Source organism: Engraulis encrasicolus, chromosome 4 (genome assembly GCF_034702125.1).
Source record: "Engraulis encrasicolus isolate BLACKSEA-1 chromosome 4, IST_EnEncr_1.0, whole genome shotgun sequence".
Taxonomy (NCBI): Eukaryota; Metazoa; Chordata; class Actinopteri; order Clupeiformes; family Engraulidae; genus Engraulis; species Engraulis encrasicolus.
The window spans coordinates 24,320,195-24,336,047 of NC_085860.1; the positions used below are offsets into that span (position 1 = coordinate 24,320,195).

General features: G+C 43.3%; 1 protein-coding gene across 1 annotated transcript in view; it reads left to right on the forward strand.

Annotated features, from left to right (window-relative positions):
* Positions 1–13,078, forward strand: part of slc7a5 (solute carrier family 7 member 5) — a 29,838-nt gene extending 16,760 nt beyond the window's left edge. The window contains exons 3-10 of the mRNA XM_063196934.1: positions 3,102–3,207; positions 5,010–5,054; positions 5,469–5,592; positions 6,651–6,754; positions 6,986–7,082; positions 7,522–7,671; positions 10,629–10,806; positions 11,533–13,078. Of these exons, the coding sequence (XP_063053004.1) occupies positions 3,102–3,207; positions 5,010–5,054; positions 5,469–5,592; positions 6,651–6,754; positions 6,986–7,082; positions 7,522–7,671; positions 10,629–10,806; positions 11,533–11,588 (860 nt within the window). The 3' untranslated portion in view covers positions 11,589–13,078. The remainder of the gene's footprint in view (positions 1–3,101; positions 3,208–5,009; positions 5,055–5,468; positions 5,593–6,650; positions 6,755–6,985; positions 7,083–7,521; positions 7,672–10,628; positions 10,807–11,532) is intronic.
* The last annotated feature ends 2,775 nt before the right edge of the window (positions 13,079–15,853 follow it).

Genomic DNA, 15,853 nt, shown 5'->3' on the forward strand with positions numbered 1-15,853 from the left:
TTAATGGGTTAATCTCTCATTTCCTTGTGGAAGCATGCCAAGACTGCATCTCACTCACTCAGTCACACACACACACACACACAGTCACACAAGTCCACAGACCGTGTAGTGGTAAGTAGCGTAAACAAACCAGCTTCACCTGTACACACACACACACACGCACAGCGCGGCTGTTTTTGCTATAATTACTGTATATGAGGATCAGTGTTTGGCGTTCAGTGTGTTTAATGGCTGTTTACCCCTTTGCTACAGGTATTACTCTCAAGTGTTCAGACTTAAGATGTCTTGAGCTCCACAAGCCGCTGTTTGATCATGCCGATAATATAGTGATAAGTGGCTTCGTGATGTTTTTTTTAAAGCCTTTATTTTCATTTTTTTATACGACAGGACAGTGAAGGTGGTGACAGGAAGCGAGTTTGTAGAGAGAGACTAGAAAGGGTCGGCAAAAGGCCTGGGTCGGAATCGAACCCGGGTCGGCCGTATAGCAGACGAGTGCCCTACTTTTAGCGCCACGGTAGGGCGAGGTGACGTCTTAGCAGTATCACTCGTCAGGGCGGCGCAACGACAGCCAGTGCCACTGTTGTATGGATTTTTGGTTGTTTGTTTTCAGTGGACTATCTAAGAAGCATATTCATTGCAGCATAGCAGCCATCCATCAGTCACTAATTCATTTATGGGCATTAGATGCCACCTGACGTCTGAGCCCAAAAAATGTCTTTGTCCCAAGTACAGCACTGCGTGTGTGTGTGTGTGTGTGTGTGTGTGTGTGTGTGTGTGTGTGTGTGTGTGTGTGTGTGTGTGTGTGTGTGTGTGTGTGTGTGTGTGTGTGTGTGTGTGTGTGTGTGTGTGTGTGTGTGTGTGTACGCACGCGTGTGTGTCTGTACCTCCCAAGAGATTTACAGTGTATGTAAGGTTTATGTCAGAGTTCTTGGTGGTCTACTGTAGAGGAGAGGACCTGAGATTCCCCTATTGATGTACCATTCTAATACCCCCCCCACACACACACACACTCTCTCTCTCTCTCTCTCTCTCTCTCTCTCTCTCTCTCTCTCTCTCTCTCTCTCTCTCTCTCTCTCTCTCTCTCTCCCTCCCTCCCTCTCATACCTTATTCCATATTCCTTTATTTGGTCATTTTCTGATGATATTCTCTCCTGTGAGGTCTGTTGAGAATCTCCTTCATCCAGGTCGTGTTATCCAAAGCGTTAAGTTGTAAGCAACAGGATTTCTTCTCGGAGCTTAAAAGATGGAGGAATGATACATCCTGTTACTTACGAGACTAAAACCCTTTTGGATCTCCTTTGTGATGGCTTTGGACTGTCAGCCATGGTTGTTTATGCTACATGCTCTGTTTCACTGTGTGTGCGTGTGTGTGTGCGTGAGTGCGTCCGTTTGCTTCCAGGATGTGTGTACTGTCTGAAATTGTTGCTTTGATTCTAGGGGATGGGGACTCTGCTTTAAGAGATGTGTGTGTGTGTGTGTGTGTGTGTGTGTGTGTGTGTGTGTGTGTGTGCAGGCTGTATAAAGTTGTGTGGCTTGTATAAAGTTTTTGTGGTCTCAGAGATTTGGATTCATTGCTTTCAGAGAACTCATGTGTGTGTGTGCGCACCAACTTATTTTGTGGTCTAACTGTTGTGGACTCGCGTGTGTGCGTACATGTGAGCTCCAGTATATATGTGCGATTGATATAAATGATAATAGGGTAATTTCACGTGAAATCAGACACTTTGGGACCCGACCGACACGGATTTCAATCATACTTGGTGTGCCTTTTTAGTAGCAAGGAAGCACCTCAGAACTGCATTGGTTTGAATCTGACATTAATATTAAGGGAGAAACAGACTAGGAAAGGTTCACATGTGAGGGTAGGACACTATACATTCAGCCTTGATTATATCAGTCAATGTTAGTCACAAAAAGCTGTCTGTGGTGTTGTTTGAAAGCTCTTTTCTGGCTCTACAAATTACACAATCAGCTTGGAATACAACAACCCTCAGAATATGAATTACGATAAATGGAAAAATTTAAAATTGAATATCTAAAAAACTCATAATGGCCAGTTCCTTGTCTTAATGTAGCCTGCAAGGTCATGAACAACACCTGAAATGCTGGTGTTTGGTTCTTTATTCATTTCAGAGATAATGGGACTCAAAAATATGGCATCATACAAATCACCTAGTAATAATATGGTAATGCCACAGTAATATCACATGACAGCATGTCTATCGGAATATGTGAAAGATGGAGATGGTCCATGAGGATGCAGGAAGTTCAGTTTCACCTCTCCAGTGCTCGGCATACATTCCTCAACACATGCTAGCCGCTAGTTGCCATCATGTATAGCTACAACATACTCTTTGATGCTTGAACATTTAGAAAATTCCTTTACTGAGCTTATTCTTTCAACCCTGCCTTCTCTGAATGCTGAAAATGGTCTATCTTCCACTGTGTCCATTGACAATGGGCAGAAGCTGTGTAGTTTTTGAGTACCTGGAATAGAGACAGACGAGGGTGCAGGCCCCACCGGGAAAATGCCTGTTATGCCAGATGGCCAGTCCAGTCCTGTCCCTGACACTTCTCTATTACTACTTCATTACAACTCATTTCAACCTTTATGTCCCATTATCTCTTAAATGAATAAAGAACCAAACACCCCATTTTCAGGTGTTGTTTATGACCTTACAGGCTATCTTTAGACAAGAAACCGGCCATTTTAAAATGTGAGTTTTCTAGATATTCAATTTTTAATTTTTCAATTTATCATAATTCATATTCTGAGGGTTGTTGTATTCCAAGCTGATTGTGTAATATGTAGAGCCAGAAAAGAGCTTTCAAACGACACCACAGACATCTTTTTGTGACTATCACTGACTGATATAATCAAGGCTGAATATATAGTGTCCTACCCTCATTTGTGAACCTTCGCTAGTCTGTTTCTCCCTCAATATTCATGTCAGATTCAAACCAATGCAGTTCTGGGGTGCTACCTTGCTACTAAAAAGGCACACCAAGTATGATTGAAATCCGGGACGGTCGGGTCCCAAAGTGTCTGATTTCACGTGAAATGACCCAATAATGATATTACATTTATTTTTGTGGTGCAGGTGATGTGGACTCGTTGCTTCCAGAGAACTCCTTCCAAGGGACCAACACCAACGCAGGGAACCTGGGCCTGGCACTCTACAGCGGACTCTTTGCCTACGGGGGCTGGTGAGACACACACACACACACACACACACACACACACACACACTAGGGTTACACCCAGCACAACACACGCACGCACGCACGCACGTATGTACGCACGCACGCACGCACGCAGTACACACACACACACACACAGGCACAGCCACACACAAACACCGTAGGGTTACACCTAGCACAACGCACAACACACACACACACACACACACACACACACACACACACACACACACACACACACACACACACACACACACACACACACACAAACTTTGGTCAAGTGGCTATTATTACATATATTTGTCTCACATTGATAATCATCAGAAGTACTCATGTTGCATAGTAGTAGTAGTGCGTAGTACTCATATTATTCTTATGTCGAAGGTGGTATGGGGCAACGGTAGTCTGTCTGCTTCACTAAGTGGGCATTACTTTGAGCGCTGTAAGGCACAGCAATCACATCAAGGTCTGGAGTCGTCATGGGCAGCCAATCTCATCAGCAGCCAGCCATGCTGAGTAGAGAAATCCCCCTGGGCCGTAATCTCTACAGCAGACTACAGCAACATTCTATTGTACCTTTTAAGAAGCAATCACCTGCCGTTTAAAGGGACTAGTCTGCTGTTTTAGCACCTGGTGAGTTTCACCACTTTACAAGTGATCGCCTCTCTTCTGTTTCAACACAAACTATTCCTAAACAGGGCTTTAAGTATGAAATGGCAAACTATCACTTTAACATCTCTTCCTCATTTACCCATATGTATGCATGCCTGTCTTTTATAGTTTTAAGCGTTGAGTACGTAGTTCAAGGGTCCTGGTTTTCCCAACAAATTCATCCCTTTTTCCAGGGCTGAATTGCTATAAATGTGCTTAAAAACAAAATTGGCAAATTTAATAGAAAACCCTTGTCTATGAAAAACGAGTTTTTAATTAAATGTCTCGTTTCCAAAGAAAATGTTACACGTGATTGCTCATCAAGGACATAGGCCCTTGTCTAACGAACAAATGACGGCTCTCTTGCCCCGTTGGTGATGAATTAAGCGTAATTAAGAACACACAGTAGGACACTAATTAATGGCCAAATGTGATTCAACCCAAATAAACTTGTATTGTTCATATTTGGCATCCATTGACAAGCGATGTTTGTCATTCATTGCCAAGAAAATGTTGATGCTAACTTGTTTTGATAATTGGACAGTCCTCTTCTGAATGCCTTCAAGATGAAGAAAGAGTTTATCTCGGGCCCATATACAATTTAGCCCATCTATTCATCAGAACATGGTCTTACATCTGGTGATGATTCAGAAAAAAAATATCACTTTACTTTCAAATTTCAACTTTGTCTAAAATTTCACATTTTTTAAGAAGGAGGGCGCACTTTGCTAGCATTTAACGCGTTTCTGCGTGTGCCTTCTTCAGTGTGCACATTTAAAAAAAAAAACAAACAAAAAAACACATTAGTATATGCAAGATGCGACCTCTTTCTTTAAAAGTGGCCAGCACCCTCACAATGGAAATATTTAAAGTGAAGCCTGCTCCAAGCTGAAAAATCCCCTAAAATGTGAATGAAATGTGCTTGAAAATGCATTTTTAGACAGTGTAAGGCTAATCTGTAAAACTTTGGCCACAATTTGCGTCAATCTCCTAATCACACAGCGCCATTCACCACACTCTTGAGATTATAAAATCTCAGAAAGGTAGCTTGAGGGTGCAGTCACAGACTCCGAGAGACTGCCCCAAGTCATGCGAGGTGAAGTTGTGGTGTTGTAATGTGTCTCATCTTGCCTGTCTCTCACGGTTCTTCTTTTCAGGAACTACCTGAACTTTGTCACAGAGGAGATGATCGATGCCCACAAGTGAGTAGTCCACCACATGGTTCTCATCTGGCAATTTCCATCCTGTTTGTCTTTGAATATACAATTTCAATTTTGATAAATATGTTTTAAATATATTTGATGAATAATTCTATATTGCACACTGTATGTATTAGAGCTTTTGTACATTTAGAAAAAAACATTTGTGCTTTCTTACATTTAGCAGATAAACCACATATTTTATATAAAATGGACATACATATTGATAGCAGACTGTGAGTGCAGATATTTACAACAGAGTGTGTGTGTGTGCGTGTGTGTGTGTGTGTGTGTGTGTGTGTGTGTGTGTGTGTGTGTGTGTGTGTGTGTGTGTGTGTGTGTGTGTGTGTGTGTGTGTGTGTGTGTGTGTGTGTGTGTGTGTGTGTGTGTGTGTGTGTGTGTGTGTGTGTGTGTCAGGAACCTGCCGCGGGCCATCATCATCTCGCTGCCCATCGTGACGGCGGTGTACGTGCTGACCAACCTGGCCTACTTCACCACGCTCTCCAACGAGGAGATCTTCAGCTCCGACGCCGTGGCAGTGGTCAGTATCTCTCTCTCTCTATTACTATGTCTCTCTCTCTCTCTCTCTCTCTCTCTCTCTCTCTCTCTCTCTCTCTCTCTCTCTCTCTCTCTCTGTCTCTCTCTCTCAATTTCTCCCTCAATCTCGCCGTCAGTCCCTTTATCTTTTCATCTGTCCAGCTGTCTGTCTCTCCTTCCTCTCGCTGGCACTCACTCCTGACCTGACACCTTTCACTTTCTCTCGCTTGTCTTCCTGCTACCCTTTGTTTGTTCATCTCCATTTCACTCACTCACTCACTCACTCACTCACTCACTCACTCACTCACTCACTCACTCACTCACTCTCACACACACACACACACACACACACACACACACACACACACACACACACACACACACACACACACACACACACACACACACACACACACACACACACACACACACACACACACACACACACTTGAGGGCAGGGCAGGGCAGGGCATGCATTAACATTGACAAATTCAAATGCATAGAGAAGCAAAAGAGAGAGTGAGACACTGACTAATACATACAGTGCAGTAGATAAAGTGAACACATACAGTACAAAGAGGCATACTTGCACCTTAGTGACACATATTAACTTAGTGACACACATTAAACTTTTATTTTATTTTTCTTTACTTTTATTTATTTATTGATTTACTATAAATAATTTTCAATGTGTCTTATTTCATTTATATATCACTTCTACTTCATTTCATTTTTTTTTTAACATTGTTGTTAATCTATCTGTTAAGAACTCTGTGCTGCATGTTCTGTATGAAATTGTGTTATACAAATACAGTTATTATTATTATTACAGTTGTTATTAACTGTACTTATATGAATTAAGTCACACACCTAAACTTGTGTACTGTATGTGTGGGCACAGAGAAGCCTTTTCCTCACGACTGTGTGTGTGTGTGTGTGTGTGTGTGTGTGTGTGTGTGTGTGTGTGTGTGTGTGTGTGTGTGTGTGTGTGTGTGTGTGTGTGTGTGTGTGTGTGTGTGTGTGTGTGTGTGTGTGTGTGTGTGTGTGTGTGTGTGTGTGTAGGACTTTGGGAACTACCACCTCGGGCCCATGGCATGGCTGATCCCAGTGTTTGTGGGTCTCTCCTGCTTCGGCTCCGTCAATGGATCCCTCTTCACATCCTCAAGGTAAGGGGGTGTGTGTGTGTGCTCGTTTGTCTGTGCGCACGTTTGTGTGTGTGTGTGCATGACTGAGTGTTCCATAAATGTGCACACACCAGACAGATTTTTTTGCATGAATGAATGTGTTTGTGGTGTGTGTGTAGAAATCTGTTGATTTTGACTAGATTTGCAATGATGGTCCTGTCTCTCTCTCTCTCTCTCTCTCTCTCTGTCTCTCTCTCTCTCCCCCCCCCTCAGGTTGTTCTTCGTGGGTTCTCGTGAAGGCCACCTGCCCAGCCTGCTGTCTATGATCCATCCCACCCTTCTCACCCCCCTGCCCTCGCTCCTTTTCACTGTACGCTGCAGCACACACACACACACACACACACACACACAATCAAGCATCAGGCGGGATCACGCATACAAGTACAGACTTAAACACAAGTGTGCGCACACACAAGCAGACTTAACACACACACACACACACACACACACATAGATATTGAACAGAAACACACACACACACACACACACACACACACACACACACACACACACACACACACACACACACACACACACACACACTAATTTAACACATACCTAGATATACTGTGTGTATGCCACACAAATTCTGAACATCTATCATGTTGTCTGTCATTTACTGAACTCAGCGTATTAATAAAATGAATCTACGCTGAGGTGGAAAAACTATGTCTTCCTCTCTGTACACTTTCAATTGCATTTACTAATATCTGTCTCTCTATATCTCTCTCTCTGTCTCTCCTCTGCAGTGTCTGATGACGTTGCTGTACGCCTTCTCCAATGACATCTACTCGGTCATCAACTTCTTCAGCTTCTTCAACTGGCTGTGCATCGCCATGGCCATCGTGGGCATGATGTGGCTGCGCTACAAGAAGCCAGAGCTGGAGCGACCAATCAAGGTGAGCCTTCAACCAATTTAAACTTCACACTCTGCTCTGCTCTTACTAGTAATGCAATGTGCAATTAGGTAAGATTGGCCACCAGGCTGGTCCACTTTAGCCATGAAACTTCCCACAGTAAATTGAGAGGTGCTTCAGTTTCATTGTTGGACCCACTGTCGTATATGCATGAACGGCGTGATGTGTGCCATGTGCGTTACGCCCTTTTTTGGGGGAAAACATTGGGGGGAAAGCCAATGCAAGTCAATTGGTGGTGTTGGGAAAGAATAAACGAAAGACAAGGACCTGTAGACTAGCGTTGCTCACGCCGAAGACATGTTGTGTCAGGCGCTCTAATAATATATAGTGTTTATTTAGGCTAGCTGATGTTGCATGTAAGTTAATGAGAGATTCTGTGTGTTTTCCCCCAAAAGGGGTGGGACCGTTCATTCATGAGTACCCGGATGGCCGGTTATACGTATTCTTTTGACCCAACCTGTTTTTCACCCAGCTAATCCCAATGAGCACACAGGTCACTAGACAGTGAACTGGTCAATCAATCAAACAGACAGGTCATCTTAAGTAGTGAATGTATTGCTTGCTTTAATTGCACACACAGAAGGAATGTGTAGCAGGACCCTGTACTGTTGGAAGCCAGGACCCCCACCTACTCTCTGGGGTCTGATCATTGGTCAGGCAGCCCATTCATCAGACAGCTGATGAGACAGCCAATAAGCCATAGAGGAGCATAACGCTCAGGCTACTGGGATAGGCTACACGTGGGCATGTTTTTTCAGACCAAGAAATGCCTTTACTGACGGTTTTGGTTTGGGCATAGTTTTAACTTTTCAGTTAACTTAAAAGTGAATATTTACAAAATCAAAATGCTAAAATAATTGTATATCGACAGAACATGCCCTTAATGACAGTTAGGGTTAGGAATTGTTTGGGCATAGTTTATCGTGTGTGGTCGGACTAATAGGATGTCTGACTAATAGGCTGTCGGACCAATGGGACTGAACCCCTACTCTCTCTTTATGAGGGTTCATGGTGATGTGCTTGATAGAATTCCCATTTTACTGGGTAATGCTCACATGAATTCTGATTGGTGGTATTACTGAGTATCATATAGAGTGAATATGTAAGTAAGAACAGTGATTTTGTTTGTAGATGACCAATGTTGGTAGAAGGTTGACCACACCATTCGTAGAATGTCTCTTACAACAACAACAAGAACTACATAGTTTTAGAGAGAGCAAGGTTACTTCCTGGTTCAACATGCCATTGGTGCAGCAGTTCTAGCACAAGACACAGATAACATCACAGGTGACTTTGTTGATACTATAACTTGACCTGCATTTGAGGACACAGGACAGGTGCTTGAAGCACGGCCTCTGGTGGGCAGTAGAAACGAAGGCCTTTCAAAACTCGTAAGTCTATACAAAAGAGCTTAGATTTCTACGAAGGCTGTGGTTTACTGGTTGTAAAACCTTCTGAAGTCCTTTTGTGGCCCAGGGAGGTGGAAGCAAATGCTTTTATAGTCTGCTTAGAATGGGGTGTCCAAGTCTCTGGTATGGCTGGCTGTGTGCCTTCAGGCTCGGGTCACGTCAAATAGTCAAATACAGGCGCGAGGCGCACGTTGTAGGATTTAGCTTGGCTCGACTATTCACTCCCATTCAAATTTGTTGTGCATTAAAGGTACACTGTGCAGGAAATGGTCAATAAAGGTACTGCAACTATGCTGCTCATTGAAACTGGGCTGTCTATTGCCAAATTTGATCTTTTCATGAAAGTTTACCAAGTAATAAACATTTTTTTCTAGAATGGCCCAAGTACAGTCATTTTTGCAGCTGAAAATGACTATTTCTGGAAATTCAAAATGCGCACCATGGAGAATATCCCCCTTTTCATGTATGAAAAGTGCAATTTTTCAAGTCATAATGAATACTTGGAATTTGATGGTGGTGGTAAGTACCGGTATTCATAAAAAAGGCAACATTAGTGAATGGGTAGCATGAATTAAACAACTAAAAATCTTACACAGTGTAAGGCCCCATGGACCGCAAGTAGAAAGGCGTGACTTAGGCATTCCATAAAACGGAATGGAACAGAATAAAATCCTGTTGCCCATCACGTCCATCGACATGGGTTATCCTGGATAAAACAAAAAAGAAAAGATTAAGAATGAAATAAAATAAAATAGAGATGAATGGACACCAAATGGAAGTTAGCCTTTGTGCTACAGTATAATCTGGCCCATTTACATATACGCATGTACGCATGTATATGTTCATTATAGTGCAATGTCCTGAAAAATGAAAGTAAAGTAAATCCATCCTCTTAACCTGGGGTGCGGGTACCCCCTGGAGGTTTGCCAGAGATTTCAGGGGGTGTGCGGAATTTTGTTTGTGTTGAGGTTGTGACCAAAATTCTGCAAGCAAACATTATAATCAGGCCTGCATGCAAAGTAATTCATCACTTAAATCATTTTTAGTGAGTATTGAAGTATTGGTTGGGGGAGCGCAGCTTGTCTTGAGCGCAGGTAAGGGGGTGCTTTAAAGGGACACTGTGAGATTTTTAGTTGTTTATTTCCAGAATTCATGCTTCCCATTCACTAATGTTACCTTTTTCATGAATACTTGCCACCACCATCAAATTCTAAGTATTCATTATGACTGGAAAAATTGCACTTTTCATACAGGAAAAGGGGGATCTTCTCCATGGTCCGCCATTTTGAATTTCCCAAAATAGCCATTTTTAGCTGCAAAAATGATTCTACTTGGACCATACTAGAAAATATTTGTTTATTACTTAGTAAACTTTCATGTAAAGATCAAATTTGGCAATAGGCAGCCCAGTTTCAATGAGCAGCATAGTTGCAGTGCCTTTTTTTACCATTTCCTGCACAGTGTACCTTTAAGAAAAAAAGGTATAAAAGGACCACTGCTCTGCGCTCCTCTCCCCTGATGTTGCTGTAGGTGAACCTGTTGCTGCCCATCACCTTCATCGGGGCGTGCATCTTCCTGATCGTGGTGTCCATCTGGCAGACGCCTAAGGAGTGTGCCATTGGCTTTGGCATCATCGCCACCGGGGTGCCCGTATACCTCATCGGCGTCTACTGGCAGCAGAAACCCAAATGGCTCCTTCAAGCCATCTGTAAGTCACATCGTTTCTCTTTTTCTCCCTTTCTTTCTTTCACTCGTCCTTCCTACACACGCATGTTATTTCATGCTTGCAAACCATCTGTAAGTTTCTCTCTTCTCTCTCTCTCTTTTCTCTCTCTCTTTTCTCTCTCTCTCTCTCTCTCTCTCTCTCTCTCTCTCTCTCTCTCTCTCTCTCTTTTTCTCTTTCTCTCTCTCTCTCTCTCTCTCTCTCTCTCTCTCTCTCTCTTTCCCTTTCTCTACTCCTTTCATTTACTATTGTAGGCCATCTGTACGATTCTGTCTGTCTTTCTTTCTTTTCTCTTTCTCTACTCCCTCTGCAAGTCTCCCTTTCTGACACTTTCTCTCTCTACCATTGTTTTTTGTTTCTCAGACTCTGTCTCTCTTTACAGTATTCTTCTCTGTCTCTGTCCCCTCTTTCTCACTCTCTCTCGCCTTGTTTGGTCGAAGTCGAAGTGTTGGAAGTTTAAGTGTCAAACATGCGTCAGAATACGCAGCAGAAGTGTCAAACATGCATCAGAATTCGCAACAGTAATAATAACACTTGTCTCTTGAAAACATAACAGTAACATTGGTATCTTTCTCTTTTGCCCCCCTTCCTCCTCCTGACTTCTTACCACCTCTTCTGGAACCCCCTCTCCACCCCACCCCAACAACCCTTGCCCTGCACCTCTCCTGTACCCCACTCTCCACCCCACCCCACCCCCATTCTGCTCTGCAGTCTCCTCCACGGTGCTGTGCCAGAAGATGCTGGAGGTGGTCCCCCAGGAGTCCTGAATATGAGGAGGGGAGACCCCTCCGAGAAGACGACACTTCCACCATCAACATTTCCACCTTCTCCTCTACACATTACACACACACACACACACACACACACACACACACACACACACACACACACACACACACACACACACACACACACACACACACACACACACACACACACACACGTACACAACACAAAAGACAAATCCGCAGTGTTATATGTGAAGTATGTTGCCGAAAAGTGACTTAAAGTCCCTTTAAAATCACCATGGCAAGCAAACATCCACACTTTTTTTAAAGAAACACTCCCATGGCATAATATGAGGTTCATTCCTGTAGTTGTTTTTAATCAGGAAAAAGTTAGCACATTATTTTTTTGTGTGTGTTTGTGCTATGGTGTTGAGTCAACTGTGTGCACTGTTGTGTATATGAGTATGCGCATGTGTGTGTGCTGCTGGGTCGAACCCAATGGTGTGATTTTTGCGTGTGTGTGTGTGTGTGTGCGTGTGTGCGTGTGTGCGTGCGTGCGTGTGTTGTGCTAGGTGTAACCCTACTGTGTGTGTGTGTGTTGTACTGCGTTGCGTGCGTACGTACGTGCGTGCTTGCGTGTGTGTTGTGCTGGGTGTAACCCTAGTGTGTGTGTGTGTGTATTTGTGTGTGTGTGCGCGTGTGCGTGTGCGTGTGCGTGTGTGCGTGTGCGTGTGTGTGTTGTAGTTGTCCCTCTGCTGGGCCGCCACATTCTCTATGGGTCTTTGCTGCTAGGAAACACCAGAGCCGCCACAGTCATTACACTCTTAACAGCCTCCTGACACCACACACACACACACACACACACACACACTTCAGTCTTAGTCGCTAAGGTCCTGAAAGAGGACGGACCAACATGCTGTGCCTTTCTTTTTTTATTTTGTTAGGGTGTAAAGTTAATTCCCCTATTTTGATAAGATCCTTAAGGCCACGCACTAGACCTAATCTCCTCTCTCTTGCTGTTCATCGTTACTGTTATTGTCACTTTTCATTCTATCGTTATTTTATTTTATTTGAAGAGTTGTGTGTGTGCATGTGTCTTTGTGTTACTGATAATTTACAGAATATAATGCTAACACTCTAGCATGAGAATAATTCCTAAAGGAGAAGTTCAGTGTGAATGAATCCATACACCTGTTGCAGAGTTCTGTTGATGGGAATAAGAACAAGAACATTGAACCAAATTGACTGAATAATGCAGCGGTAGCTAACACTAACTAAATGGGGCATAGAGACTTAATGACGCTTACTTTAATTTCCCTGTGCCCTATTCAGATCACAAGTCAGTCTTTGGTCTGTGTTATACATTCTCGTACATAAACACTTTGTGACCTGAAACAATCGGGACAAATTTTTCACCAAACTTCTCCTTTAAGTGCTGCGTTAATGGCTAACAATAGAATGCTAGTCAATCAGAGTACAAAGTACAGTCGCTACAAAGTTTAACAAATGTCTGAGTTAAAACTGTTCCAGTACTAGCATTCTATTGTTAGCCATTAGTAGAGTAGAGTAGTTACTCTACTCTACTCTACTAATGGCTAACAATAGAATGCTAGTCAATCAGAGTACAAAGTACAGTCGCTACAAAGTTTAACAAATGTCTGAGTTAAAACTGTTCCAGTACTAATTTGGGCTTGTACAATGCCCCCTGTTGCTATGAGGGACAGCAAGTTTAGACTCTTTACCCCATGGGGTTTTAACTCCAGTGCAAGTGGTAAACCTCCTAATAGAGGCGTCTTGTTTTCTTCACTCTCCTTCTAAATCAAAGCCATAAGGTTGTTCTATTAGGGGATTTACCGCCTCCACTGAGTTAACCTCAGGGGCAGCCAGTCAGAGCCCATAGAACTCAACAATGCCCTGAGGTCATCCGGTGGTCAGATACCTACACTACTTACCGTATATACATAGATAAAAAACAAACCTGAATAACAAATAGCCATAACAAAATGTTTTAATTGAGTTCAGTTACATGAAGGGAGTATTCCGCTTTCAAACGGAATATTGACTGTATTCAGGATTTGCAACAAGTTCCGGAACATTCCTGAAATGCGCATGTGAATGAAGAATTTGCATGACTCGTGCGCAAACCGCAAATCGAATACTACCGATATTCCGTCTAAACCCTACGTGTAACTGAACTCTCCATCATGCGTGCTTACAGTGGACACACTACTGACTGACATAGTGTTCCGGAGCTTTCTCTGCAGAGACAGGTCTGAGTTGAGTCCCAAAAATACTAGCTGACTCCACTGAGACCAGTGCCAGGCCCTCCCTGTTCCCCTCCCTACCACCCTAACCCGCCCCCCGCAATCCACCTCCCTCACATGGTGCACTCAGGCCGACTCAGAACCGTGCCGGTGCCCGTTCCCGCACACACACACACACACACACACACACACACACACACACACACACACACACACAGATACAGACAGACACACACGCACACACACACAGTACAGGGTATACTAATGTGCAGACATTTACACACAGTGATACCACACACAGCACTGACCCCACGCGCACACACACACACAGGGCAGTCCTTAATCCGTGCTCTGTAGCAAAGCTGCGAACGCACACAGAGTTCACACTGGAACAGCAACAACTCACTGTCAGTAGCTCATTACTGGCCTGCCTGAAAGTAAAATAGCGCTGTGTGTGCGCACTTCAGTACAGTGTCACTTCAGAGTTACAGTACACCCTTTTGGTCTTGCAGATATGTCAAGACCACACAATTGTAGGATTTGGTGATCATAAGAGAGAGTATGTATTTGTCAAGAAAACCTTTTGTTGGACCAAAACGAGTTGGAGACATTTTTTTCAGTGAAATTCCTGGCAATGTGTGTATGTGTGATGTGTCTAGTTGATGTTTGCACACTGCTTTTTCTATGTAAATGTGGACAACTGTTGGCGTTCAGTTGGATTTCTTTTTTTTAAGTCAAGGCAAGTTTATCCCCCCCCCCCCCCCCCAAGATCTTTAACGACTTTGAAGTCGTCAACGGTGAGCGTGGTTACATAGGCAGAATATTCCATGTGTCAGTATTCAGTTTTGAAGTTCTGGAATATTGCGTTTACGTGTGTGGAACAGCGTTCTGCAACCGGAATATCTTCGTAACACAACAGAATACTCTTACCACTCCATTTAAAATTGGAATAGTAGCTGTATGTAATTGCATATTAAATGTTACTGTGCTCAATGACTTTCAAGCAGTTAGCGTAGATGCCTAGAGGTAGGCTATGAGAGCTCTGTGGAATCCCTGACCAAGGGAGAGATAGGAAATAGTTTGTCTGGAGCTAGGGACTGTGTGTGTATGTGTGTGTTTGTGTGCATGTGTGTGTGTATGTGCCTGCGTGCGTGCGTGTGTGTGTGTGTGATCGTTACAAGAACCTAGAAGCCGTTATTAGTACTCGTGTGTGCGTGTGATCCTCTCCACGTCATCATGAGATACTTGTTACTCTTACTATTTTTTGTTCAAGTTTTTTTTAATTGTATTATTATTGTCTTTGTTTTCTTTTTCATAGGTGTTGCTCTTGAATTTTTTTTGTTGTTCTTCGACTTTTGCTCAGATGTTGAGCTTTTTAGAGCAGCAGTTTAGACTAACCCTGAGAGGGCTGGGCAGGTCGACCCTCTCGCCAAGCGTTGTAGACTTACAGACTTATTTATTTCTAGAGGATTCTACCGTAGTGCTCTTATTTGTATTTTTTTTTGTATGGGGCATTTGTGAAGATATGCTTCAGAAAAGAAATAAAAACATTCAGTGGCCTCATGTCTGCAGTCATTTGTGATCCTTAATTGTGTGTGTGTGTGTCTGTGTGTATACGTGTGTGTGTGTGTGTGTGTACTTTGTAAGTGTGTGCGCGTGCGTGTGTGTGCGTGCGTTCTGTTTTAAGAAAAAAAACGTATAATTATAAACAGGAATAAGAAAAATGAAGGGGAAATACAATATAAGCTCTATACATGTTTTCTGAACTAAAATAAATATTTGAAAATGAATTGACCCAAATGTCTGCAATGAAAAAGAGCAAGACCTGCTCTAGGGAAGCCAACAGGGGGGTGAGAGGGGTCAGTTGTCTTGTCTTAATATCTCTCTCTATCTCTCTCTCTCTCTCTCCTCTCTCTCTCTCTCTCTCTCTCTCTCTCTCTCTCTCTCTCTCTCTCTCTCTCTCTCTCTCTCTCTCTCTCCGGCCCAGGGAGAGGAGGGGCCCTGACTCGGGTCCTCATTGCATGGGGCCCAGCCAAAGCT